Genomic DNA, 26,413 nt, shown 5'->3' with positions numbered 1-26,413 from the left:
ATTTAGTAGTTATAGATTCTAGTTTTATGCATTATGGAGACAGCCTCCAACTTTTTTCACCTTCACTATGGGTGCAGGTCCAGGGCCTCAACTAAGAAATATGTAGGTGTAGCTGGTGGCTGTTGCTGGCTCCTTAGGTATTGCAGTGTTCCTGTAAATGTTATCCAGAAATTACAAATTTAGGTGATACTTCAGATCATGATAAAAACCTTTATGGAGAGATAAGTGATGGGTGTCTGGATGAAGTGGTCTTACAGGACAGACATTAGTGAAGATTATCTCCCTACTACCTATCTCCAAAGCCAATCAGTGTTTTACTTGCACTATGAGTTTGCCTCTTGGAACAAGTTCAAGACTTCTCTGTCAACTTACATCTTTCTCTTTTCCATCACTATTTCACACAAGGAAAGCTAACACTTAATCACTACTCCTCTACTCCTACTAGCTGGTAACAGAAACTTACATACATACATAGACCAAGGCTTTTTCCCCCTTACAAGGGAGGTAGCCAAAAATGAAAAGGCATAAAATCATTCCCACCCATTCCATCCCTGAATACACTCCACACCCCTCCACCCTCCCTCTTATCTTAGCACCTCCTGGATGACGGGTCATCCCTGCACCCTGTCCACTGCCCTGGTTCAGAAGCAATGTCGCAAGACACAGCACATCCACAGCAAGGCCGCTTCATTAAATCGGCGACCCCCCCCCTCTTCGTCCCCCCATGCATAAAAGGAGAAGACAGGGAGAAATCACCTCGGGCTGTGTCAAATTTTGCTCACACATACTACCTCACCCCCCATCCCACCCGCCCATTCCACCTCATGCATCACAACATCATCCATATACAACCATTCTCCATTCACCCCTGTCTTCTGTCCTCTCCCGTCCTTCCTCAACAGACATTCCCCTCTTCCCCAAAGCCCCCTTCACCCCATCCATCCACCTCATCCTAGGACATCACCTCATGTTCACTCCCTCCACATCTGCCTTCCATACCTCTTTTACTAGTCTTTCTTCACTCATTCTTTTCATGTGTCCAAACCATCCTAATACTCTTTCATCAACCCTATCTCCCAACTCCCTTTCCACCCCCATTCTCCTCCTCACCTCCTCATTTCTCAATCTATCTAGCCTAGTAACCCCCATCATACTTCTCAGACACCTCATCTCAAACACATTCAAACTCCTTCTCTCTTCCTCTCTTATGTTCCATGTTTCTGCCCTATACAGTGCTGTTGGCACAATCACTCCTTCATACAGTCTCCTCTTAGCCTCCATTCCCAAATGTCTATTCCTCATTACACTTTTTAACCCACCAAGGCATTTACTCGCTTCTCTCAATCTACATTCTACCTCCACCTTCACTCCACCTTTTCCTGCCACATTTGCACCCAAGTATCTAAAACTATCCACTTCCTCCAGTTGCTCTCCCTTAATGCTCACTTACAGTCTACTGCCATTTTCACCCCTTGTACATCTCATCACCTTACTTTTACCCACATTTATCTTCAAATTTCTTCTATCACATACTCTCCCAAACTCTGTCACCAACTTCCTCAATCCCTCCTCCAATCCTGCCACAAGCGCAGTGTCGTCCACAAACAACAGCTGGCTCACCTCCCACTTTTCTCCATTTTCTTTAACCATCTCCATTCCCTGACCCACTACCCTTGCATTTACCTCTCGCACCACCCCATCCATGTATAAGTTGAACAGCCAGGGCGACATAATGCATCCTTGACAAAGTCCCACCTTTACCTCAAACCACTCACTCTCTCCATTTCTAATCCTGACACAAGCTCTACTACTCTCATAAAAACTCTTGACAGCTCCTAGAAGCTTTCCTCCTATCCCGTATATCTGCATAACCTCCCACAGTGCCTTTCTGTCTACCCTATCATAAGCCTTTTCCAGATTCATAAAAGCCCAAAAAACATCCTTCCCCTTTCCTATAGCTTTCTCACATATCTGTCTTACTACAAAGATCTGATCTACACAACCTCTACCCGTCCTAAATCCACACAGTTCCTCACCAATTACTCCTTCTGTTTCTCTCCTAATCCTCTCAATCAAGATCCCATAAACCTTCCCAACTACACTTAACAAGCTAATCCCTCTGAAACTACTACATTCACACTTGTCCCCTTTTCCCTTGTAAAGAGGAACTATACAGGCACTCCTCCAGTCCTCCGGCACTCTACCCTCTCTCCAGCAAACATTAAATAACCTCACCAGCCAGTCCACCATCACTGTACCTCCTTTTTATAGACATTCTGCATGGCATCCATCCAGACCAGGTGCCTTACCTGCTTTCATCATCTTAACTGCCTTCACCTCATCCTTTCTTATTTCTCCTCCATTTTCCTCACTCATCACGGTCATTTTCTTAGCATTTCCCACTGCAACTATCTTTCCCTCTCTATCCTCCTTCACATTTAGCAACTCCCTAAAATACTCTGCCCATCTTCCCCTTACTGCCTTCTCTTCCATTATCATCTCTCCTTCTGCACTTTTTACCTTTTCTTCTCTACTTGATTCACCTCCTCTTCCTCTCTTAATTTCTTTCCAAAACATCTTTTTATTACTTTCAAAATTCTCTGTCATACTCTTACCCCACTTCACATCTGCTCACCTCTTTGCCTCCTTTACCTTTTGCTTTTCTTCTCTTTTCTTTGTACCTCTCATATGACTCCCTTGTCCTATTTTGTAAGCAATCTGTGAAAGCTTGCTTCTTTTCTTCTACAACCTTCTTTGTTTCCTCATCCCACCATTCACTACCCTTCCTTCTATTTCCTCCTGTCCTTCTTGTTCCACAGACCATCCTTGCACACTTTGTGACTCCCTCCTTGAACCATCCTCAAAGATTACAAAGAAGAGATTACAAAGACGGAACATGTCGATAGGAGACCTTTTTGGTCCATAACTAGGTCGGATGCAAAAAAAATAATAATGATAAATAAATAAATAAAAATATATGAATAGTAATAGATAAAATAAATGAATACATAGGTATAGTTAAATAATAAACAAACAGGTAAATAGTAAATAATAATATACTGACATATAACTAAAAATAAATGAGAACCAAGCAAATAATAAACAAACAGACAAATGATAACAAAACAAATAAACAAACAATATAAAATAAATGACAGTCCCTCTCATCCCTTCAATTTCCATCCCCATCCCCCTCTTCTATTCCTCTTCATCCCTCTTTCTCTTCGAGCTCACCCTCCATATTCACAGATACCCTCTCCTCTCCTCTCCTCTATCTGCCTCTACCTCCTCTTCCCTCCATTTCCTGAAGTCGGACCTCCTGCACTGGGTAATTTCAACTTCTCTGCACAGGTGGAGTGAGTAACAAGTTCCTCCACAATTACGGGTTCGAGTGGGTGCCGAGTAATAGAAAACGGCAATCCTTCCCGTATCCAAACGAGCCGGGTGATGGTTCGGATTTGTGTATCCTTCACTCCCTCCCACTCCTCCTTCAGCTTCTTCTTGTAATTCTCCTTTTTCTTTTCATCTAAAGAGTTAACTTAAAAAAAGATATATATATATATATATATACATATATGTATATATATGTATAGGTATATATGTATATATATATATATATATATATATATATTATCGGAAAATATCGAAACACTGGACTTGGGGTAACAGAATTTATTACCGACGTTCTGAACCCTGTCCGGGGTTCATCCTCAGGGTTATACATTGTAAGCAAAAGGATTCAGTTATATAGTGTACTGATGTTCTCTGGGACAGGTCCCACCGGATTGAACAGAGTTGCATTTTTTTTAACAGAATATTAAAACTCCTCAGCATGGACAAAGGATAACAAAATTAAATATAATAGGCAAGAACACGCTGATACCAAAATCCAAAAAGCCTATCCATCGTTCCTCCGTAGCTAAAAACACAAAAAACAAACATAAACTAATCAAGTCCTGCATGACCTGCATAAATTAAATACAAGGTTTGCTAAAGTGTCACAAAAATGGGACCACAGTAATTCAAAAGAACAAAAAGAACCAACTATCACACCCCGGTGAAATGATACTGAACTCTTATCTGTAATACAAATCATACAATAAAACAAAATCAAAACCTATTCCGAATGACAAAAGGAAATTAATTTCAAATTTTTATAAAGCGTCCACCCAAATGAAAAGAATTAACAAAAACGCCACCTACCCCATGTCAAAATAAACGGAACAATACAAATTCTGAACGACACCCAGAAATTGATAACAGAGTAAGTACAAAGTGTCAACAAATGGAACCACCGAAAGTAAAAAATATAAAGAGCAAAAAGAAAAATATCAAATGTCACAGACCAGACATAAAAGCACTACACGGGTCGTCTGTCACCGCTCTAACTGTCCTGTTTGTCCTTATCAGTACAAATCAAACTATAAAACAAAACAAAAACAAAAACCAACCCTAAATGACAAAAAGAAATTTAATTACAAAATTTGCACAAAGTGTCCACTGAAATAAAAAAGGAAGGGACAAAAAAGCAAAAAATGGCAAAACCAACATAATGAAAAATATAAAAAATCACAGTCCGGACCCAAAAGCACCACACGGGTCGCCTATCGCCGCTCTTTCTGTCCTGCTTGTGCTTAGCTCCCTTATCAGTACAAATCAAAACTATCAAACAACACCAAAACCAAAACTGAATAACATAAAAAAATTATAAAGTGTATAAAGTGTCCGCTGAAATAAAAGGGGGGGGGACTAAAAGCAATAAATGACAAACCCGACAAAATGACAATGAACTCAATAGTAGCAAAACAAAACAATAAACAAAACAAAACCAATTCTGAATGATAAAATAAAAATAAGAATGATAAAGTATATAAAGTATCATCACAATGGGACTACCAAAAATAAAAAGAGCAAAAGGCACAAGAATGCCTAACATCACAGTCCTGACATAAAAGCACTACACTGGTCTCCGATCGCTGCTTCTTCTCTCCTGCCTGTCCTTCGCTCCCTTGTAAATTGGATTTAGATTGATGCATCTGTTGACGCTGTTGCTGTCACTCACTCGCCCAAGCTTCCAAAAATAACCTCTCTCCTTTCTTGTTGTTTCTGTATATCACACCAACATTGTCCCAATCCATCACGTGCTGCTCCTCCTGGCAGTGCCTGAATATCGCCGAACTGCCATCTTTACGATTTACAGCTTGTTGATGTTCTTTAACTCTTGTCGATAATTTCTTACCCGTCTCTCCTATGTAGCGAGTACCACAGTTGCCACAGCCAATATCATATACAACTCCCGTCTTGTTCTCTTTCTCCTCCGTGTCTTTTACCTTAGTCAGAGCACCTTGTAGCATATTGGCGGGCTTGTGAGCTACCTCAACACCGTGCTTCCTCAATAATCTAGCAGCCACCTCAGATGCCCCTTTCACATATGGTAAGGTAATCCTTCTAGTTGCCACCTGTCTCGTGTCCGCTGTAGTTTTTCTTCCCTGCGCTGTGGTCCATCTTCTAATGACCAATTTGGGGTACCCGTTGTCCGCAAAGACCTTCTCCAGGTGTTTCCTTTCTTCTTTCAAGTTCCCCTCAGTCGAGCACAAATTCCCCACTCTTGACCACAACGTCTTGACCACACTCTTCTTATGCTCCACCGGGTGGCAACTCTCATAATCCAAGAGCCTGTCCGTATGAGTGTCCTTTCTATACACACCCATAGTCATACTGTGCCCACATCTTGCTACCAAGACGTCCAGGAACGGCAACTGTCCTTCCACTTCCCTCTCCATTTTGAACTGGATGGCTTCGTTCCTCCCATTCAAGAAGTTGAGAAAGCAATCAACCTCCCCCTCCTTCATAATCACGAATACATCATCCACATATCTCATCCACATTTTCAAAGCTACAGGTGCCGCCGCCAACATCTCTTCCTCAAACTCCTGCATAGCCATCTCTGCCAAGACCACAGAAATCAAGGATCCCATAGGAGTTCCAATCCTCTGGTGGTAAACCTTCTCCCTAAACCTGAAGAAGGTCGAATCCAAGCATAATTTGACTAACCTCACGAGCTCCTCTGTTGACAGTTTTTCATTGTCTCGAAACTCCTCCGACCCTTCAACCTTGGAAAGCACTGCCTGCTTTAACAAATCCTGTGGCAAAGAAGTGAACATAGATTTAACATCAAACGAAACCAATATATCTCCCTCTTCCAAGCTTATTCCTCGTAATCTATCCACAGATTACTGAGGGAAATGGAAGGAAATGAGGAAGGGGAGGACTTGGTCCAGGCAGGCAGAAGTCATGTAAACAAAAGAGGGCCAGAGGATTTCAGTGACGAAGAAGGGATTAACAAAAATGTAAAGATTAGAAATATAGATAAGAGCAGCACAATGGAAAGTGAAGATAATAATTTCCAAGGTTTGATGAGGGGGGGAAGCTAACCCTCCCCAATTAGCAAGCCTAGAAGAAAAACTTGAGAAAATTGTCAAACATTGGGAGGATAGGTTCGGTGAACTCACGAAGATCACGCAGAGAGTTGAAAAATTGGAAGAATTAGAGAAGGTAAACCAAAAACTAAAGAAATAGAAGTATTAAAAAGACAGTTAAAAGAAGTAAAAGATGAAAATGAGGAATTAAAGAAGAATGATAAAGAGAATAAAGAGTCCATAGCAAAAGAAACACAAGGTTGGAAAAAAATCCAAGAGAACAACAAAGTTGCATTTAATAATATAGTAAAACAGCAGATGAAAGAACAAACTGAAGACACATTTATTAAAGTGATGAGACAGAAAGAGAATATAATAAGAGACTTAGCAGATAAAAAAAAATGTATAATTATTTTAGGGATGGAAGAGAAGTACAGTCGAACCTCGAAAGCCCGGACTAATTGGGGGGAAGGGTGGTCCGGTCATGCCAAACGTCCAGTCATCGAAAATATCGCCCTAACACCCTTAGATTTTTATAGCGGTTACGTATAGGTAATGTATGATATGGCATAGAAACACATAAGAATAATACTCTAACACTGTAATAATAACAATACTGTAATAATAATGCTATAATACTAATAATTCTGTAATAATAACTGTAATACAGGCATGTAAATGTACTGTATATACAGTGTACTGTACTGTATTTTTTATTACGTACACTGTAAATATCGGAAGGTATGCACGCGGGACAGTGGTGGTGGCCAGGGTTGCCGCATTTTCTACACTGCCGTGTAGAATGGGAGTGTTGCCATACTGGGGCATACATTTTTCTCGGGCGTGTGCAGACTTTCATAGCAAGATATACTTGTCAAACTTTGACAAAATGGTGGTTCTAGTTTTTTTTATTCTTGAATGTATATAAGGCCCCCATGCCCTAACATATTCTGTAAGATATATATATATATACATATATATATATTTTTTATTATTATCGCTAAAAGAAAACTGAAACTTGCGTAGAATTTTTTTCTACATGGTAAAAACATATCTTTTGGGGGTATAATATTTTATAAGTAACACAATTACCAATAAAAGTCATATTTTGATGTACCATTTATTATTTGATAACTAGTTCTATGATTTTTAAACAAAAGTTTGAGTTTTTGAACGTTTTTAATAGCCCGCTGATATGTAGAAAAAGTTTCCTCATGTCCTTGTGCAGTTGCCACATGCTGCTATTTTACTACGTTTTGGTACAAAATTCTACGAAACGGCAGCCCTGGTGACGGCTTGACTGGGCCGGGTTTGAGTACACGTGTACGGCCGTCGCTGCCACCTACTGGACAAATAGGGAACTTTGCTTGAAAAGTCCGCCCTTTGTTCATTTCGACCGGTCATACAAGGGTCCGGGCATTCGGGGTCCAGGCTTTCGAGGTTCGACTGTATAATCTAAATAGGACTACAAGAATCAAAGAGGAAAAAGAAAAAGTAAACAGTTTATTAGAATTAGTTCAGGGAGATGAACCTGAAATAGGGAAACAAATTGAAGAGATGTATAGGATCGGGAAATATAGTACAGATAAGACCAGACCAATTAAGGTTAAATTAAGGTCACAAACGACAGCAGAGAATATCTTAGCAAAAACAGGGAAACTAGCAAACAGTGAACAATATAAAAAGGTATGGATAAAAAGAGAAATGAATAAAGAGGAAAGAGAGGAGGAAAAAATTAAAAGACATGAAGCTAAGGAAAAAAACGAGAACAGAACAGTCAGAAAAAAAGGAATTCTATTGCAGAGTAGTGAATATGAAAGTGAGGAAATGGGCCATACCAGAGAAAAACAAAAGGGAAACAGAAAATACAATGGAAGTAGCAGAAAATTAAGAGTGTCTTACACAAATATAGATGGATTGATAACAGGGTTGAACGAACTGAATGATTATCTGAAGGAAAAAGAACCGGACATAATGGGAATTGTAGAGACAAAATTAAAAGGTCCACTACCACCCAACAGTGTAGGACATGATGCATATAATTATTGGATTAGGAACAGAGAGACAAAACAAGGGGGTGGAGTTACGTTCCTGACTAAGAAGGATATAAACGTGAGGAATGTCACATATGGAAAGAATAGAGTAGAGATGATTATGATGGAGGTGGAAGACGGAGGTAGGAAGAGCAGAAAGTTTGTAATAAATTCACGATCACGAATCCCTTAACCCCCCGGGGTCGTAGGGGCACTGCATCAATGAACAATTCACCAGTGACCTCCATCTTTCACGGTCGTGGGCAAGGGCCTGGGTCTCTGCAAAGTTCTTCCCTGTCCATTCTGTGATATTGTCTACCCACTTCTTCCTCTGCCTGCCTCGTCTCCTCTTCCCCTGAACTGTCCCTTGGAGAATGGTTTTTGATAGTCTGCTGGACTGTGTTACATGTCCATACCACTTCAGCTTTCTCTTCTTCACTGTGGTCAGGAGGTCTTCATAGTGCTTCAGATGCTGTGAAATCGTCTTGCGCACTTCTTCGTGTGTGATGTGATCTGTGTATGAGATGCCAAGGAGTCTTCTGAAACACCTCATTTCCATTGCCTGGATCTTTCTCTGCAGTTCTGCTGTCAGCGTCCATGTCTCACATGCGTACAGGAAGATGGACAGGACTGCATGGAGTAGCTTCAGCTTTGACTGGAGACAGATGTTCTTATCTCTCCATATGGGTTTCAGCTTTGCAAGTGTTGTTGCCGTCTGTACTGCTCTTGCTAGAACTTCAATCTTTGATCCTTCTTCGTTATGTATGGCTCCAAGGTACTTGAACTGAGTCACAGTCTCGAGTTCTTGTCCGTTGACTCTGATCTTTCTTTCGATTGGTGTTGTGCTGTTTGTCATCAACTTTGTCTTCTCGGCACTGATCTCCATTCCAAATCTGGATGATGTTCTGTCCAGGCAGTTCACCAAGGTGGCAGGTTCCTTTTCGTCTCCAGCCAACCCATCGATGTCGTCGTCGAACCGCAAGTTTGTGATGGTCCGGCCTCCAATGCTGATTGTGCCATGATGATCTTCTAGGGCTTCAGTCATTATGCGTTCAAGGAAGATGTTGAACAAGGTTGGTGATAGCAGACATCCCTGTCGGACCCCTACCGACGTATGGAACCAGTCTCCCATGGTGCCTTTTACAAGTACTGCACTGCTGGCCTTTGTGTATAGTTGCTTGATGGTGTTGATTAGCTTCTGGCCCATGTTGTATTTCTTCATTGTGGTCCATAGTGCGTCGTGCCATACTCTATCAAACGCCTTCTTGAAATCAATAAAGACGTGATAGATGTCCTGCTGATGTTGGCTGTACTTCTCACACAGAACTCTAAGGTTGAAGATCTGTTCTGTGGTGCTCCGTCCACTGCGAAATCCAGCCTGCTCTTCAGCGATGACTTCTTCTGCCTGAGGTTTCAGTCTGTTCAAAATGATCTTCAGCATCACCTTGCTTGCATGGCTAATGAGGCTGATAGTTCTGTAGTTCTGTCAGAGCTGCAGGTTTCCTTTCTTGGGAAGGGTGATGATAAGTGACTGTGTCCATGGTGTTGGCCATTCTCCAGTCTGCCAGATCTTGTTGCAGATTTTGGTGAGGATGTCTATCACTGCCTTCCCTCCGTGCTTTATCAGCTCTGCTGGGACGTTGTCAACTCCAGCTGCTTTGTCATTTTTCAGTGATCGAACGGCTGCCTCCACTTCCTCCCATAGGATCGGGTGGTCATCTTCGTTTGTTGATTCTTGGCAGGTGAGAACGTTGGGATCTGTGTTGGTCTGGTGGTTGTAGAGCTCTGAGCAGTACTCTGTCCATCTGTTGATGATGTCACTTTCTTCGGTGAGACAGTTTCCTTCTTTATCTTGGATGGCGCTGACTCTTGTCTGCTTCTGTTTCATAAGTTCCTTTACTGTTTGAAATGCCTTCTTGCTGTTGTTCTTGTTAAGGTTTTCCTCAATCATTGTGCACTGTTTCTGAAACAAAAACAGTAATAAATTATGTGCCTCCAAAAACGGCCTCGTGGGAAGAGAGAGAACATAAAAGTATGTAAGAAGAGACAAGGATAACATTAAATAAGATAATGGAAGATGGAGGAAGAATAATTATAATGGGCAACTTTAATTGCAAAGAAGTCTGCTGGGAAGAGATGACAGTAAAGGGTGGAGAAGACTCATGGGGAAATGTTCTACTTGAGATGATTATTGACCGTACAATGACACAATGGATTCAAGAGAACACTAGGTATAGAAATGAAGAACCATCGAGACTGGATCTAATAATCACATCAGAACCTGAAATAGTGGAAAAGATTGAATATAAGACACCAATAAGTAAAAGTGACCACATATTGATTGAACTGGAACTAAATGAGAAAAAATACATGAAAAGAAATGAACAATATAGAAAAGGAAGATTGATTTATGAAAAAAACAAATTTGATAAAATAAGAGAATTCTTTCAAAAAGAAAACTGGGAAATATACAAAGAGGAAACAACAGTGGAAGAGAAATGGAATATTTTGATAAAAATTTATAAAAAAGGAGTGGAAAAGTATGTCCCAAGACAAAAGCAAGAACAAGAATATGTAAAGTGCTGGTACAACAAAAGTTGTAGGGAGTTAAAAGACAAAAGAGATAAAGCTTGGACAAAATGAAAAAAAAAAAGACAAAAGACCTGAAAAATGGAAAATATATACTAGTTGTAGAAATGAATATGTACAAGTGTGCAGAGAGAAAAAGAGAAAATATGAAAAAGATGTCATAGAAAAATGTAAAGATCAACCAAAACTACTTTACAGATTTGTAAACAAACTGAAAAACAAACAAGAATTAGAGAAATTATGACAAGGAGGAGTTGAATACAGAGGAAATAGAAATGGCGGAAATTATGAACAAGCATTTTAAATTGGTGTTTACAAGGGAGAACATACAACCTGGAAATGTTGAATGGGAAGAGAAAGTCCCCCCTATGAAAGAAATAGAAGTAACAAGGAATGAAATAATGAAACACTTGAGTAATCTTGATGTCAGAAAATTGCATGGACCAGATGAAATAGCAAACTGGATTTTGAAAGAATGCAGGAATGAACTGACAGACAAAATACATAGCCTAATAAACAGTTCCTTGAAAGAAGGAAAAGTTCCAAAAGATTGGAGAAGAGCAAATATAGTACCTATATATAAAGGGGGAAATAAAGAAGACCCTACCAACTATAGACAGTCTTTCTAACAAGTACAATAGCAAAAATTTGTGAAAGAATGATCAAAAGTAGATGGGTAAAGTATTTAGAAAAAACAATGTGCTAAATCCAAGGCAATTTGGATTCAGACAAGGACAATCATGCATCACAAACTTAATGTGTTTCTATTCAAGGCTAATAGATATAATACAAGAGATGGATGGGCTGATTGTGCATTTCTAGACCTAAAAAAAGCTTTTGACAAAGTACCACATAAGAAGTTGCTTAAGAAATTAAAAACAGCAGGAGGAATACAGGGCAAACTGCTTAAATGGATGGAAGACTTTTTGCAAGAAAGAAAAATGAGAGTAGTGATAAGAAACAAACACTATTGGGATAAGATAATAAGTGGTGTTCCAGAAGGAACAGTTCTGGCCCCAATAATGTTTGCTATACAGTACTACCTCTCATTAATGGACTAAAAGGGGGTAACGGTGTCAGTTGATGTGAATAATCCGTTGATTTGGAGTGGTTTTTGGGTGGCATAGTGATTGCATGCACTAAACAGCACAAAAAACACCGAAAACACCACAAACACAGCTCCCCTCCCGTATATTACAACTAGGTAAATACAACTATGTAATTAACATCTATTAATGAGAGGTATCACTGTATATATTAATGACATGGATGAAGGAATTGAAAGTTATATGAGCTTCTTTGCGGATGATGCAAAACTGTTGAAAAAAGTGAACACTGAAGAAGATTGTGAGTCACTACAGAGTGATCTCAATAAAGTATGGGAATGGAGTAGGAAGTGGGAGATGGAGTTCAATACTAAGAGGTGTAGTATAATGGAATTTGAAAGAAGCCAAAAAAGAATAGTAGGATCATATAAATAGGGAGAAGGAATAAAAAAAGTAGAAAATGAGAAGAACCTGGAAGTCATTATTATGAATAATATGTCACCTGAGAAACATATAAACAACATTTTTGGAGAAACTTATAATTTAATAAGAACAATCAAAGTGGCATTTACATACCTGGATGACGAAATGGTGAAGAAAATACTAATCATTTTGATAAGACCAAAATTGGAATATGCAGCAACGATGTGGTCATCAAGTACAAAAAAAATGTATAACAAAACTTGAAAGAATACAAAGAGCAATGTGAATGAAGGTGAAACTGGGAAGGGAGATGTGGGAGCTTGTAAGTGCATATGGGCCTGGTAGTGAGAAGAGTGTAGAGAGATAAAGGAGGCATTTTGAATAGATTTAAAATAGTGTATAGAAGGTTTATGGAGAAATGTCAATGTAGTGATATTGGGAGATCTCAATGCTAGGGCAGGAGACAAACCAATATATGGAGTGGTTGTGAAATGTGGAGTTCCAGGAAAAAAAATTGTAGTGGAGAGATGATGGTGGTGTGTCAAGAGAGTTGATGATAGCAAATACAGTGTTTAGGAAGAAAGTCAAGCTTAAGTATATGTGGAAGAGGGTGGTGGATGGAAGGGTGGTAGATAGGGCTTTATTGGACTATGTAGTGGTAACCAGAAGAATAGTTGGGATGTTTTTGGATGTACATGTTCTTCAGGGATGTTATATTTTTGAGGGGAAGCTTTGTTAGAATTTCAGAGTGCAGGAATTTAATTTGTGATGTTTCAAGTATATGTATGGTCACCCATAATAGTCTGACACTTACAGTTGTATATGGATGATGTTGTGATGCAGGAGGTGGAATGGGCAGGGGGATGGGGGGTGAGGTAGTGTGTGTGAGCAAAATTTGACGCAGCCCGAAGTGATTTCTCCCCATCTTCTCCTTTTATACATGGGGGGACGGAGAGGGGGGGGTCGCCGATTTAATGAAGCGGCCTTGCTGTGGATGTGCTGTGTCTTGCGACACTGCTTCTGACCCAGGGCAGTGAACAAGGTGCAGAGATGACCCGTCATCCAGGAGGTGCTAAGATAAGAGGGAAGAGGGAGAGTGGAGGGGTGTGGAGTGTATTCAGGGATGGAATGGGTGTGTAACATTACATGAATGTTACTTGCACTTAGGTACCGAGGGAGTGAGGGAGACTCGGGTGAGTTTCATGGCTTTATCCTGGTTAGCGTGAGTGTCGACCTAGGCTGGGTCTGCGGGTAGGGCGCGGAGCCCTGCCCTAAACCACAAAAGTGACCACGAGACTCGGGTGGGGCACTACTGGGTACAAGTACGGAAAGGAACTGAATGGGGACACCAAAACCTGGCATCTTTATATTGGCCTCATGCTTACGTTAAAGTAGCACACGACCCATCCTGACCGAAACATGGCTCGGCAGGGCTCAGGTTGTGCTTTCAAGAGGATACAAATGCATGTAGTACAGGTGTACTATAGACTTAACCTACACACAATTAATATAAGGCCGAAGGCCAGCTACTTCTACACACTATATCCATTCCTGGTCCATCCCATTTCTGCGGCGGCGATGCTATAAGCCAAAATACCGCGTCGAAGCACATGTGGGGGGCTTGTCCACCATATTTACTCTCTTTCCCCTGCGAAGCTTGGAATCGTGATGTCCAAGCAGGGGGGGGCGTGGGTGACATCAGTGGAAGGAGGAACCTGTGGAGGCGGCGCCAGCGGCGGCGGCGACTGCAGCAGCGGGAGAATTGGCCGTGAGCGACGTCAGTGGAAGCGAGAACTCCCTAAAGAGGGCGCAGACGGTGGCGGCGGCATCGGTGGCTGCGGCGAGGGCTGCAGGAGTGGCCATGAGCGACGTCAGTGGAAGCAAGAACTCCCTAAAGAGGGCGCAGACGGCGGCGGCGACGGTGGCAGCGGTGGCTGCGGCGGGGGCTGCAGGAGTGGCCATGAGTGACGTCAAGCGAAGAGGCGCTCGTGACGTCGAGCTGAGTTGCTCGTGGCATCCATCGTGGAGGCGGCCGTGAGTGACGTCAAGCGAAGAGGCGCTCGTGACGTCGAGCTGAGTTGCTCGTGGCATCCATTGCGGAAGCGGCCGTGAGTGACGGCTGTACCGTCGAGCGAGGAGGTGGTTGAGATCGACGTCAGGCGAAGGGGCGGTCGTGCCGTCGAGCGAGGAGGCGGTTGTGATGTCAAGCGAGGAGGCGGTTGTGATGTCGAGCTGGGAGGCGGTTGTGAGCTGTGAAGGCTGTGGTGATGACCACAGCGGTTGGCGAATGCAGTGGGTGCGACTGTGGTGGGGTTGACGAGCGTCCATGGAGTCACACAAGTTGTCGATGAACCAGATCAGAAGGGGGGCTAGGTGTACTCACGTCCAAACTCCGGTGGTCACAAATGTAACATTACGTGAATGTTACTTGCGCTTAGGTACCGAGGGAGTGAGGGAGACTCGGGTGAGTTTCATGGCTTTATTCTGGTTAGCGTGAGTGTCGACCTAAGCTGGGTCTGCGGACAGGGCGCGGAGCCCTGCCCTAAACCACAAAAGTGACCGCGAGCCTCGGGTTGGGCACTGCTGGGTACAAGTACGGAAAGGAACTGAACGGGGACACCAAAACCTGGCATCTTTATATAGGCCTCATGCGTACGTTAAAGTAGCACACGACCCATCCTGACCGAAACATGGCTCGGCAGGGCTCAGGTTGTGCTTTCAAGAGGATACAAATGCATGTAGTACAGGCGTACTATAGACTTAACCTACACACAATTAATATTAGGCCAAAGGCCAGCTACCTCTACACACTATATCCATTCCTGGTCCATCCCATTTCTGCGGCGGCGATGCTATAAGCCAAAATACCGCATCGAAGCACATGTGGGGGGCTTGTTCACCACATGAGGGAATGATTTTATGCCTTTTCCTTTTTGGCTACCTCCCTTGTAAGGGGGAAAAAGCCTTGGTATATGTATGTATGTATGTACTTATGGAAAATGTATATATAAATAGTTTTTGTGGATTTTTGGGCAAATATTTATCACTTTTTTTTTTTTTTTATAATAATAATAATGATAATAATTTCATGAAGGATAGGTAATTGTGGCATTTCTTATTGTTTTGGTAAATGTTTTAGTAAGCATCTATCACACCATTATTGCCTGGTCACATTTTGTTTTATGCATTTGTTATGAAAATTGGCACCTGCTTAAGTGTCAAAGTACAACTTCACCTCCATATACTTCATTTTGTACACCAGAAATGTCTAAAGTATGTCCTAAAGGCCAATTTAATACCCAAGTTACCCCCGAAAAATTGCTTCCAGGATTGCCAGTTTTGTCAATAAATAAAAAAAATTTGGGTGCTTTTTATAGCCAGTGGATGGGCTACTTGGTCATTACCACAGATTTGACCCTCGATACAATGCCTATATTTGGCAAAGTTTTTAAATTGCAGCACATGACATATGCTGCTGACAATCTATAAAACCATTGCAGCATAAGATGTTTACCACTGATGCTGTAGGGGTTAAAAGCAATTTCTTCATTTTCTGTTTTCATTCTATTTCTTAATCTTTTGCATATTTTCCTCACCTAAGTTTTCTTCAATTCTTTCACAGTGCCTATATTTTGTTATTTACCTCTTTTTTTTTTTTTAAGTTCTCACTATTGGTAGTATTATTAATTTTCATCTTTTAATTTTCACATTTAATTTCCATTAGATAATTTTTTAATCCCTTTAGTTCATTATTTAGTTCAGAATTAGTTTTCTACAGATCAGATATCTCATTGTTAGCTTGGGTTAAACATTCTGCTAATTCTAAAGCTCTTTCCTTAGTTCTATGAATTTGTTCTCCCACAGTTTTCTATTAATACTCATCTTCCTTTCCATGTCTAAGATTCGACTCAAATTTCTTCTTTCATAATTACCAAAAGCAGAAAAAGAGTCTTCATTATACAGTCATAATTTTCCTGGTATTTCAAAACCTTTGTTTACGTTTGATTTTGGCATGGTGCTTCTAGATGGCTCTGCTTTTGAGTCGACATTTGGCTCAAAATCATTGTTTTTATTTTCTTGCATTTTCTCTTATTAAATCAATTTAACCACAAGCGCTCTCCCTCTCATTCAATGATCACTTAAACCAATTAGTTATTCAAGAAGATTTAGATAAACTACAGCAATGGTCTGAAAAGTGACTAATGAAATTTAACATGGACATAGGTAAAAATAACAGTAAGTACGATTACAAGTTTTTGGAAATTCATTAACAAAAGTGGATAGTGAAAAGGATCTCGGCATAGTTATCAGTAATATCAGATCATCTCTGCAGTGTATTTCAGCCTCTGAGAAAGCAAATAAAATTCTAGGAATGATTGTGCAGTCTTTTGATTTCAAAAGTCCATCTCACATTAACAAGCTATATAAATCGTTAGTTTGTCCACATTTGGAACATGCTGTTTCCGTATGGTCACCGAATCTTGTTAAAGACATTGACAGATTGGAAAAAGTATGACGGCGAGCCACAAAACTGATGCCAAATATCAAAAGTCATACAAAAATAGACGAAAACATATGAATCTGTTTTTCCCTAAAAAAGCATAGACTCAGAGGTGACTTGATACAGGTCTTTAACCTCTTCACTCCGGGGCACATCGCACGTCTGGCAGCATTAACTGCCCGACGTTCGATGTTGCGTCATAATAATCACATTATAAAAAATAAAGTCAGTGCTCAATCATTCGTTCTCTTTCACCCGTGAATTTTGATAACCATAGAAAATATGGTGAAGCCAGTTTAGAGAGAGTGGAGGTTACGTAGGTACAACTACAGTAAATATAATCAAGACTCCGACGTCGGCATCATCGCGTACTCACTTGCTCCTCATGATGCCTACGTAGGCGTCACCGTATGGAAGTGGTTAAGATTCTAAAGGAAATTGACATAAAAAATGACAAAAGTTTTACACTGAATGAGAATCCAACAAGAAATAATGGTCTCAAACTGTCAGAAAATAGATTTAATTTAGAAGTGGGTAGAAACGACTTCGCAAACCGTGTAGTTAATGAATGCAATAAACTTCCTGCAGAGGCAGTGCAATGTAGTTCAGTTTGAAGTTTTAAGATTCATTTAGATAAACACCTAAGCAAGATGCTGTAATGCCTGCCATTCATTTTATTTATTTGTTATTTGTCTCTTTATTATCATTTCCTTGATTATCATTTATTATTATTTATCTGTCAATTTATTATTAATTACTATTTGCCTGTTTATTATTTAACTTTACCTGTTTATTATTTAACTTTACCTGTTTAATTATTTATTTGTTCTATTTACTATTACATTATAATTTTTATTTATTATTATTATTATCGCTGAATCTATGAAGTGGCCTTGCTGTTGATGTGCTGTGTCTTGTGACACTGCTTCTGACCCAGGGCAGTGGACAGGATGCAGGGATGACCCGTCATCCAGGAGGTGCCAAGATAAGAGGGAGGGAGGAGGGTGGAGGGGTGTGGAATATGTAGGGAATGGAATGGGTGGGAGTGGTTTCTATGCCTTTTTCTTTTTGGCTATATATACATTTTTTTCATCTGACCTAGTTATGGACCAAAAGGTCTCCTGTCAGCATGCTCCTTTGTAATGAGAAATAAACATTTGGGAATGGATGCTAAGAGGGGATTGTACAAAGGAGTGATTGTGCCGACAACACTGTATGGGGCAGAAAAATGGAATATAAGAAAGGAAGATAGGAGGAGTTTGAATGTGTTTGAGATGAGGTGCCTGAGAATGATAGGGGTTACTAGTCTGGATAGAGTGAGAAACAAGGAAGTGAGGAGGAGAATGAGGGTGGAAAGGGGGTTGGGAGATAGGGTTGATGAAAGGGTATTAGGATGGTTTGGACACATAGAAAGAATGAGTGAAGAAAGACTAGTAAAAGAGGTGTGGAAGGCAGAAGTGGAAGGAGTGAACATGAGGGGCAACCAAGGATAAGATGGATGGATGTGGTAAAAGAGGGGAATGTCTGTTGAGGAAGGATGAGAGAAGACAGAAGATAGGGATGAATGGAGAATGGTTGTGTATGGATGATGCTGCGATACATGAAGGGGTGGGAGTATGTGTGAAAAATAATTTGACAGCCCGAAGGGATTTCTCTCCATCGGTTTTTCTGCATGAGGGGATGGAGTAGGGGTGTCGCTGATTAAATGAAGTGGCTTTGCTGTGGATGTGCTGTGTCTTGTGACATTGCTTCTGAACCAGGACAGTGGGTGAGATGCAAAGATGGCCCGTCATCCAGGAGGAGCCAAGATAAGGAGGGAAGGGGTTGGATGGGAGTGGAGTATGTAGGGATGAAGTGGGTGGGAATGAATTTTATGCCTTTGTTTTTTGGCTGTCTCCCTTGTATGGGGGAAAAAGCCTTTGGTATATTTACCTTGTTGTATTTTGCGGGAAGGGGAGCTATGCTCGTTTTGTCCCGCCATTGTATCTCTCAGTGTCTAGTTTGCTTTTAAACTCGTGAATGGTTTTTGCGCTTACTATTTCATTATCCAGTTTGTTCCAAGTGTCTAAATATGTATGTATGTATGTGTCTGGAAACTTTATCTAATCATTTGATTGTATATGTTGCCACCATGACTGTTCTTTTTGGTTGTGCTTTCATGTGAAATCTCTCCAGTGTTTGCTGCTCTGATGTTTGCAAGAAATATGGGGCAGTTGATATATTTCTGCAGTTATTCTCTACATTGGGTTGAATATGGTGGATAATAAGATTGATCTGTAGGATGATGGGTTTTCTTGTGATTCATCTGGTTTTAATGTGGGTTTTAAATTTGCACTTGTACAACCAAGAACATTATCACACAATCCAACTTGTCATTTTTTTTATAGTTGAATAATAGTATAGGTAAACAGGTCTAACAAAAAATTAGCCAGTTTTCACTATATTTTTTGAAATGGTTGACATAATTCAAAGAAAAATTTCACGAATAATCTTTATTATACATTGATATATATGATGGTAGGATGGTTTGGACACATGGAAAGAATGAGTGAAGAAAGACTAGTAAAAGAGGTGTGGAAGGCAGATGTGGAGGGAGTGAACATGAGGGGGCATCCTAGGATGAGGTGGATGGATGGGGTGAAGGGGGCTTTGGGGAAGAGGGGAATGTCTGTTGAGGAAGGACGGGAGAGGATAGAAGACAGGGGTGAATGGAGAATGGTTGTATATGGATGATGTTGTGATGCATGAGGTGGAATGTGCAGGGGGATGGGGTGAGGTAGTATGTGTGAGCAAATTTTGACGCAGCCTGAAGGGATTTTTCCCCGTCTTTTCCTTTATGCATGGGGGGATGGAGAGGGGGGGTTGCCGATTTAATGAAGTGGCCTTGCTGTGGATGTGCTGTGTCTTGTGACACTGCTTCTGACACAGGGCAATGGACAAGGTGCAGGGATGACCCATCATCCAGGAGGTGCTAAGATAAGAGGGAGGGTGGAGGGGTGTGGAGTGTATTCAGGGATGGAATGGGTGGAAATGATTTTATGCCTTTTCCTTTTTGGCTACCTCCCTTGTAAGGGGGAAAAACCCTTGGTATATGTATGTATGTATGATATATAGTACATACATATACCAAAGGCTTTCTCCCTAACAAGGGAGGTAGCCAAACAAAAGCACAAAATCCACTCCCACCCATTCTATCTCCACATGCTCCACTCCCATTCACCCCACTTCCTCTTATCTTGGCTTTTCCTGGATGATGGGTCTTCCCTGCATCTTGCCCACTGCCCTGGGTCAGAAGCAGTGTCGCAAGACACAGCACATCCACAGTAAGGCTGTTTCATTAAATCAGTGACCCCTCTCTCCGTCCTCTCATGCAGAAAAAGAAAAGACAGGGAGAAATCCCTTCGGGCTGCATCAAGTCATTTTATCACACATACTCCCACACCCCCCATCCCCCACTCACTCCCCTTCATGCAACACCGCATCATCCATACACAACCATTCCCTATTCACCCCTATCTTTTGTCTTCTCCTATCCTTCCTCAACAGGCATTCCCCTCTTTCCCAATGCCCCTTTTACCCCATCCATCCATCTCATCCTTGGACACCCCTCACATTCACTCCTTCCACCTCTGCCTTCCACACCTCTTTTACTATTCTTTCTTCACTTATTCTTTCCATGTGTCCAAACCATTCCAATACTCTTTCATCAACCCCATTTCCCAACTCCCTTTCCACCCCCACTCTCCTTACCTCTTTGTTTCTCACTCTGTCTAGTCTAGTAACCCCTATCATACTTCTCAGGCACCTCATCTCAAACACATTCAAACTCCTCTCTTCCTCTCTTATGTTCCATGTTTCTGCCCTATACAGTGCTATTGGCACAATCACCCCTTTGTACAGTCCTATCTTAGCATCCATTCCCAAATGTCTATTTCTCATTACACTTTTTAAACCCCCAAGGCATTTACTTGCTTCTCTCAATCTACATTCTACCTCCACTCCTCCCTTTCCCCCCACATTCGCACCCAAGTATCTAAAACTGTCCATTTCCTCCAGTCTCTCTCCCTTAATACTCACTTCCAGTCTGCTGCCACTTTCTCCCCTTGTACGTCTCGTCACCTTACTTTCACCCACATCTTCAACTTCCTTCTTTTGCACACTTTCCCAGACTCTGTCACTAACTTCCTCAATTCCTCCTCTGATCCTGCCGTAAGTGCAGTGTCATCAGTAAACAACAACTGGCTTATCTCCCACTTTTCTCCACTTCCTTTACCCATCTCCAATCCATTACCTCTGCATTTACCTCTCACACCACCCCATTTATGTATAAATTGAACAGCCAAGATGACATAATACATCCCTGGCGAAGTCCCACATTTACCTCAAACCACTCTCTCTATTTCTGATTCTAACACAAGGTCTACTACTCTTGTAAAAACTTTTGACTGCTCTTAACATCTTTCCTTCTATCCCATATATCTGCAATACATCCCACAGTGCTTTCCTGTCATAAACATTTTCCAAATCCATAAAAGCTCAAAAAACATCCTTACCTTTTCCTAAAGCTTTCTGACATAACTGTCTTACCACAAAAATCTGATCCACGAAACCTCTACCTGTCCTAAACCCAAACTATTCCTCACCAATTACCCCCTCTATTCCTCTCCTAATCCTCTCAATCAAAATCATAAGCCTTCCCAACTACACTTAATAATCTGATCCCTCTGAAACTACTACACTCACACTTGTCCCCTTTTCCCTTGTAAAATGGAACTATACAGGGACTCCTCCAGTCCTTCGGCACTCTACCCTCTCTTAAACAAACATTAAATAACCTCACCAGTCAGTTCATCATCACTGTACCTCCTTTTTTTAGACATTCTGCATGACACCCATTCAACCCAGGTGCTTACCTGCTCTCATCATCATAATAACTGCCTTAACCTCATCTTTCCTCATTTCTCCTCCATTTTTCTTACTCATCACTGTCATTTTCTTAGCACTACCCACTGCAACTACCTTTCCCTCCCTATCTTTCTTCACATTTAGCAACTCCCTAAAATACTCTGCCCATCTTCCTCTTATTGCTGTCTCGTCCATAATTATCTCTCCATCTGCACCTTTTCTTTTCTGCTTGATTTGCCTCCTCTTCCTCTCTTAATTTCTTTCCAAAACATCTTTTTATTACTTTCTAAACTTTCTGTCATACTCTTACCCCATTTCACATATGCTCTCTTCATTACCTCCTTTATCTTATGCTTTGCTTCTCTTTTCTTTTCTTTGTACCCCTCATATGATTCTCTCGTCCTATTTTGTAACCAATCTGTGAATGCTTGCTTCTTCTCTTCTACAACCTTCTTTGCTTCCGCATCCTACCACTTACTACCCTTCCTTCTATTTCTTTCCATCTTCTTTGTTCCACATGCCATTATTGCACACCTTCTGATTCCCTCCTTGAACTATCCCCTTTCCCCTTCCACCCTTAGTTCAGCTCTATCCTTCACACTCTCCCACTTCTCTCTCAGCTTCTTCTTGTGCTTCTCCTTTTCTTTCTCATTTAAACAGTTTACTTTAAGCACCTCCCTTCTACCCTTTTCCTCTGCATGTGGTGGTCCTGCAAGATGAACAGCAAAGCTACCCATTGTCATTATCTATCAGCCCCTTCAGCTTCATCAGGAGACAGACACAGCCTTGACGAGACATTTGGTCTCCAGACTGGGACTAATTTTTTTTTTTTTTTTTTTTTTTTTTTTTCCCTCAACATCATCTGTATTTTTAAATCTTTTTGACACATGGAGAGTTGGCAACTGGTGACTGCTTCTGGGTGGTGACATAGAAACAGGCCCATGCTGATTAATACAGACAACAATTCAAAGTTTCTTCTAAGAGAGATCTGTGGGAAGGCCTCAGGACTGTTGCCAGCCACTGTGAGGCTGCAGTTTTTCCACCTAGTGAAACTTGAGGCAATAACTGATTAATTAATCACAAAATGGCAACCCACAAAATGTTTTGACCATGCTTATCATAAATACCTTAAGCCTTTCACTTTGTCTAGCCCCCACCCTTTAAAAACCTTCATTCCACCACCACCAACACTCCTTGCACATATCTTCACCTTTTTGCTCATATTTGCTTTCAGCTTCCTAACCCTACCACACACACACACACACACACACTCATGCCCTCCCAAGCTCCACTACCAAGCCACAGTCCATTCTACAACTGGGCCACAAGTACAGTGTCATCCACAAATGACACTCTCACTTACCAATGCCAAACCCCTGTCCAATACCCCCACACCCACCAAACTACATACATAAATGTTGAGCAATCATGGCAACCCAATCAACCCTGGCAAAACCTTACTGTAATGTCAAACCATTCACTCTCTCCATTCCGTACCCTCTCACAAGCTCCACCACTCTGCAAACACCTTTGACCACCCCCAGTGGACCCCTCCCTCCTGACCTTACACATCAGCATCACATCATAAAATACCCCCTTGCCATCTCCACCACATGCCCTCTCCAAATCCATAAATGCTCAAAAGATATCACCAATCCCCACCAAAACCCCCTGACATATTTGTTCCATCAGAAAAACTATGCATTTCCCCACTTCCCAAAACCATACTGACCCCACCCCCAGTTCTCATTCTGGTCCTCTCAACAAACACCCTCCAACATATACCAAATCCAACAGACCAAGCCCTCCAAAACCACAACACTCATACCTATCCCCCTTCTCCATGATATGAGGCCCCCATGGAGGAAATTGTTTTAATTTGTCAAGTCCCTGAAATAGCAATATTTGTTGTCAACAGGTGAAGGAGGATGATGACATCAGAACAGCATTGGCGGTAAGTTTAGCAAAAGCTGAGTCCTCATCTACTTCAACTTCATCCAAAGAATCTAAATTGGCAGCAACCAAAGCTAGTTCTGAGGAGGAGGAATTAGAAGCAGCCATTCGATTGTCTCTTGGAACAGATTCTGATGGTCCTGTTGAAAGTAAGTATGTTGTAATTTTTAAAAGGAAGTTAGGATTTTATGGATGCTGTTTGATGAAATAGAAAATAATGGAACTAAAGAATTAAGGGAGTTAGTGACAGAGATTGGGAGAGTATGTGATAGCAGAAAGTTGAAGGTAAATGTGGGTAAAAGTAAGGTGATGAGATGTACAATGAGAGAGGATGGCAGTGTGTTGGAAGTAAGTTTTAAAAGAGAGAGGCTGGAGGAAATGGATAGCTTTAGGTATTTGGGGTCACATGTGGCATGATAGGGAGGAGTGGCAGTGGAAGTAAATTGTACACTGAGAGAAGCAAGTAAATGCCTTGGGGGATTAAAAAGTGTCATGAGAAATAGGCATTTGGGAATGGATGCAAAGAGGAGACTATATGAAGGGGTGATTGTGCCGATGGCACTGTATGGGGCAGAAACATGGAATTTAAGAGAGGCAGAGAGGAAAAGTTTAAATGTGTTTGAGATGAAATGTCTGAGAAGTATGGTAGGGTTTACATGGTTGGATAGAGTAAGAAATGAGGGGGATGAGGAGAGCAGGGGTAGAAAAGGAGATGGCAGATAGGGCTGATGAAAGAGTACTAGAATGGTTTGGACACATGGAAAGAATGAGTAAAGAAAGATGATTAAAAGGTGTGGAAAGCAGAGGTAGAGGGAGTGAACTTTAGGGGATGACCATGGATGAGATGGATGGATGGGCTGAAAGGGGCATTGAGTAAGAACGGATTGTCTTTTGAGCAAAGAAGGGAGAAGGCATGAGATAGTGATGAGTGGAGAATAGCTGTGTATAGATGATACTGTGATGCAAGGAAGGCAGGGGTGGGGGGGGTAGGGAGTGGTTATGTATGAATAATATTTTGACACCTCCCAAAGGGATTTCTTCCCGTCCTCTCTCTTTTTTTTTTTTTTTTTTCTTCTTCGTCTTCTTCTGCATGAGGGGATGGCGAAGGGGTTCGCCGATTAAGTGAAGCGGCCTTGCTGTGGATGTGCTGTGTCATGCTGCATTGCCTCTGACCCAGGGCAGTGGGTGGGATACAGGGATGACCCATTATCCTTGAGGAGCTAAGATGAGAGGGAGGAAAGGGTAGTGGATGGAAGTGAAATGGGTGGGAGTGGTTACTTCCCTTTTAACTTGGCTACCTCCCTTATAAGGGGGAAAAAGCCCTTGGTACATAGATAAAGAATGCATACGTACATATACTAAGGGCTTTTTCCCCCAAAAAAAAAACAAAGGCATAAAAATCATTCCCACCCATTCCATCCCCAATACACTCCACTCCCCTCCACCCTGTACCCTCCCTCTTATCTTGGCACCTTCTTGATGATTGGTCATCCCTGTATCTTGTCCACTGCCCTGGGTCAGAAGCAGTGTTGCAAGACACAGCACATCCACAGCATGCAGAAAAGAAGACGGGGAGAAATCCCTTTGGGCTGCGTCAGATAAAGAATGACCTATGAAAATATATTTTTCCAGTCATCAGTATGCATGACAATATTGATGAGTTTTAGAAAAGTCTCCTATTGTTAAGAGCTGTTGTAGATAAGCCTAATTTGTTTAACTATGGACCAGAGGTACATATCATTTGTCTATCTTAGAGTAAAATCTCTTCTTATATGAAATTATGTAATGCATTTGTACAATTGCTGTCTCTATGCTATCCCATTGAGCCTACTCTTCATAGCCATTCTTTATTAATTATGTGAATCTAACTTACCTAATTCTCTTGTCATTGGGGAGAAATAAAGAGGTGGGGTGGAGAAAGGATTTTGATAGGATTGATTAAAGAATATGAGGATGGTTTGGACATATGTAAAGAATGGGTGAGGAAAGACTTGTAGAAAGATTGTAGAAAGCAGAGGTGGATGAAGTGATTTTGAGGGACCAAGGATCAAGAATTATATGAATGAATAGGGGCCTTGGGTAAGAGGGGGCTCTTTGTTGAGAAAGGAAGGGAGAGGAAAAGTGGCAGGTGCAAGTGGAGAGTGGTTATGAAAGGATGATGAACTACTATGGCCTGAATGGGTTTCTCTTTGTCTTTTCTGTGTAGTTTGCTTTTCCACTGATATATCTCCCTTATCAAAGTTCACTGCCCGAGCATGTTGGGGCATCATTACTTGTGGTAAAGGTTGAGGGGATGGTGGTTCGAACCTTGTCACTGGCAAAGTTGAACCAAGGGTATGGTTCATTAAATTCCATACTACAAAGTCTTCTGTAAAGGGCATTGTCCTAGTCTCCCAATAGGGGGAGTTTGTGTTAAACCATATCATCATCATCATATCTCCCTTGTCTAAATGGTTCTTGTCTTCTTTCTTCCCAACTTCCAGAATAAATCCAAGGACTATATGATCATTTTAATCTATGGAACACTGGTGTATTAGTGTCTTG

General features: G+C 41.4%; 1 protein-coding gene across 5 annotated transcripts in view; it reads left to right on the top strand.

The window, feature by feature from the left end:
- The window catches only part of LOC143022272 (ataxin-3-like), a 139,713-nt gene that overhangs the window by 53,513 nt on the left and 59,787 nt on the right, over positions 1-26,413 (top strand). For all 5 annotated transcript variants that reach the window (XR_012966041.1, XM_076180432.1, XM_076180423.1 and 2 more), the window contains exon 6: positions 23,835-24,018. Coding sequence is in view for 4 of the 5 variants with exons in the window: in XM_076180432.1 (XP_076036547.1) it covers positions 23,835-24,018 (184 nt within the window). In the remaining variant the exon portion in view is untranslated. The remainder of the gene's footprint in view (positions 1-23,834; positions 24,019-26,413) is intronic.

The sequence above is a fragment of the Oratosquilla oratoria genome, chromosome 3 (genome assembly GCF_046742065.1).
Source record: "Oratosquilla oratoria isolate Oo_2021 chromosome 3, ASM4674206v1, whole genome shotgun sequence".
Classification (NCBI taxonomy): Eukaryota; Metazoa; Arthropoda; class Malacostraca; order Stomatopoda; family Squillidae; genus Oratosquilla; species Oratosquilla oratoria.
The sequence above is the reverse complement of the archived record's forward strand: the minus strand, read 5'-3'. Positions and strand labels throughout refer to the sequence as shown.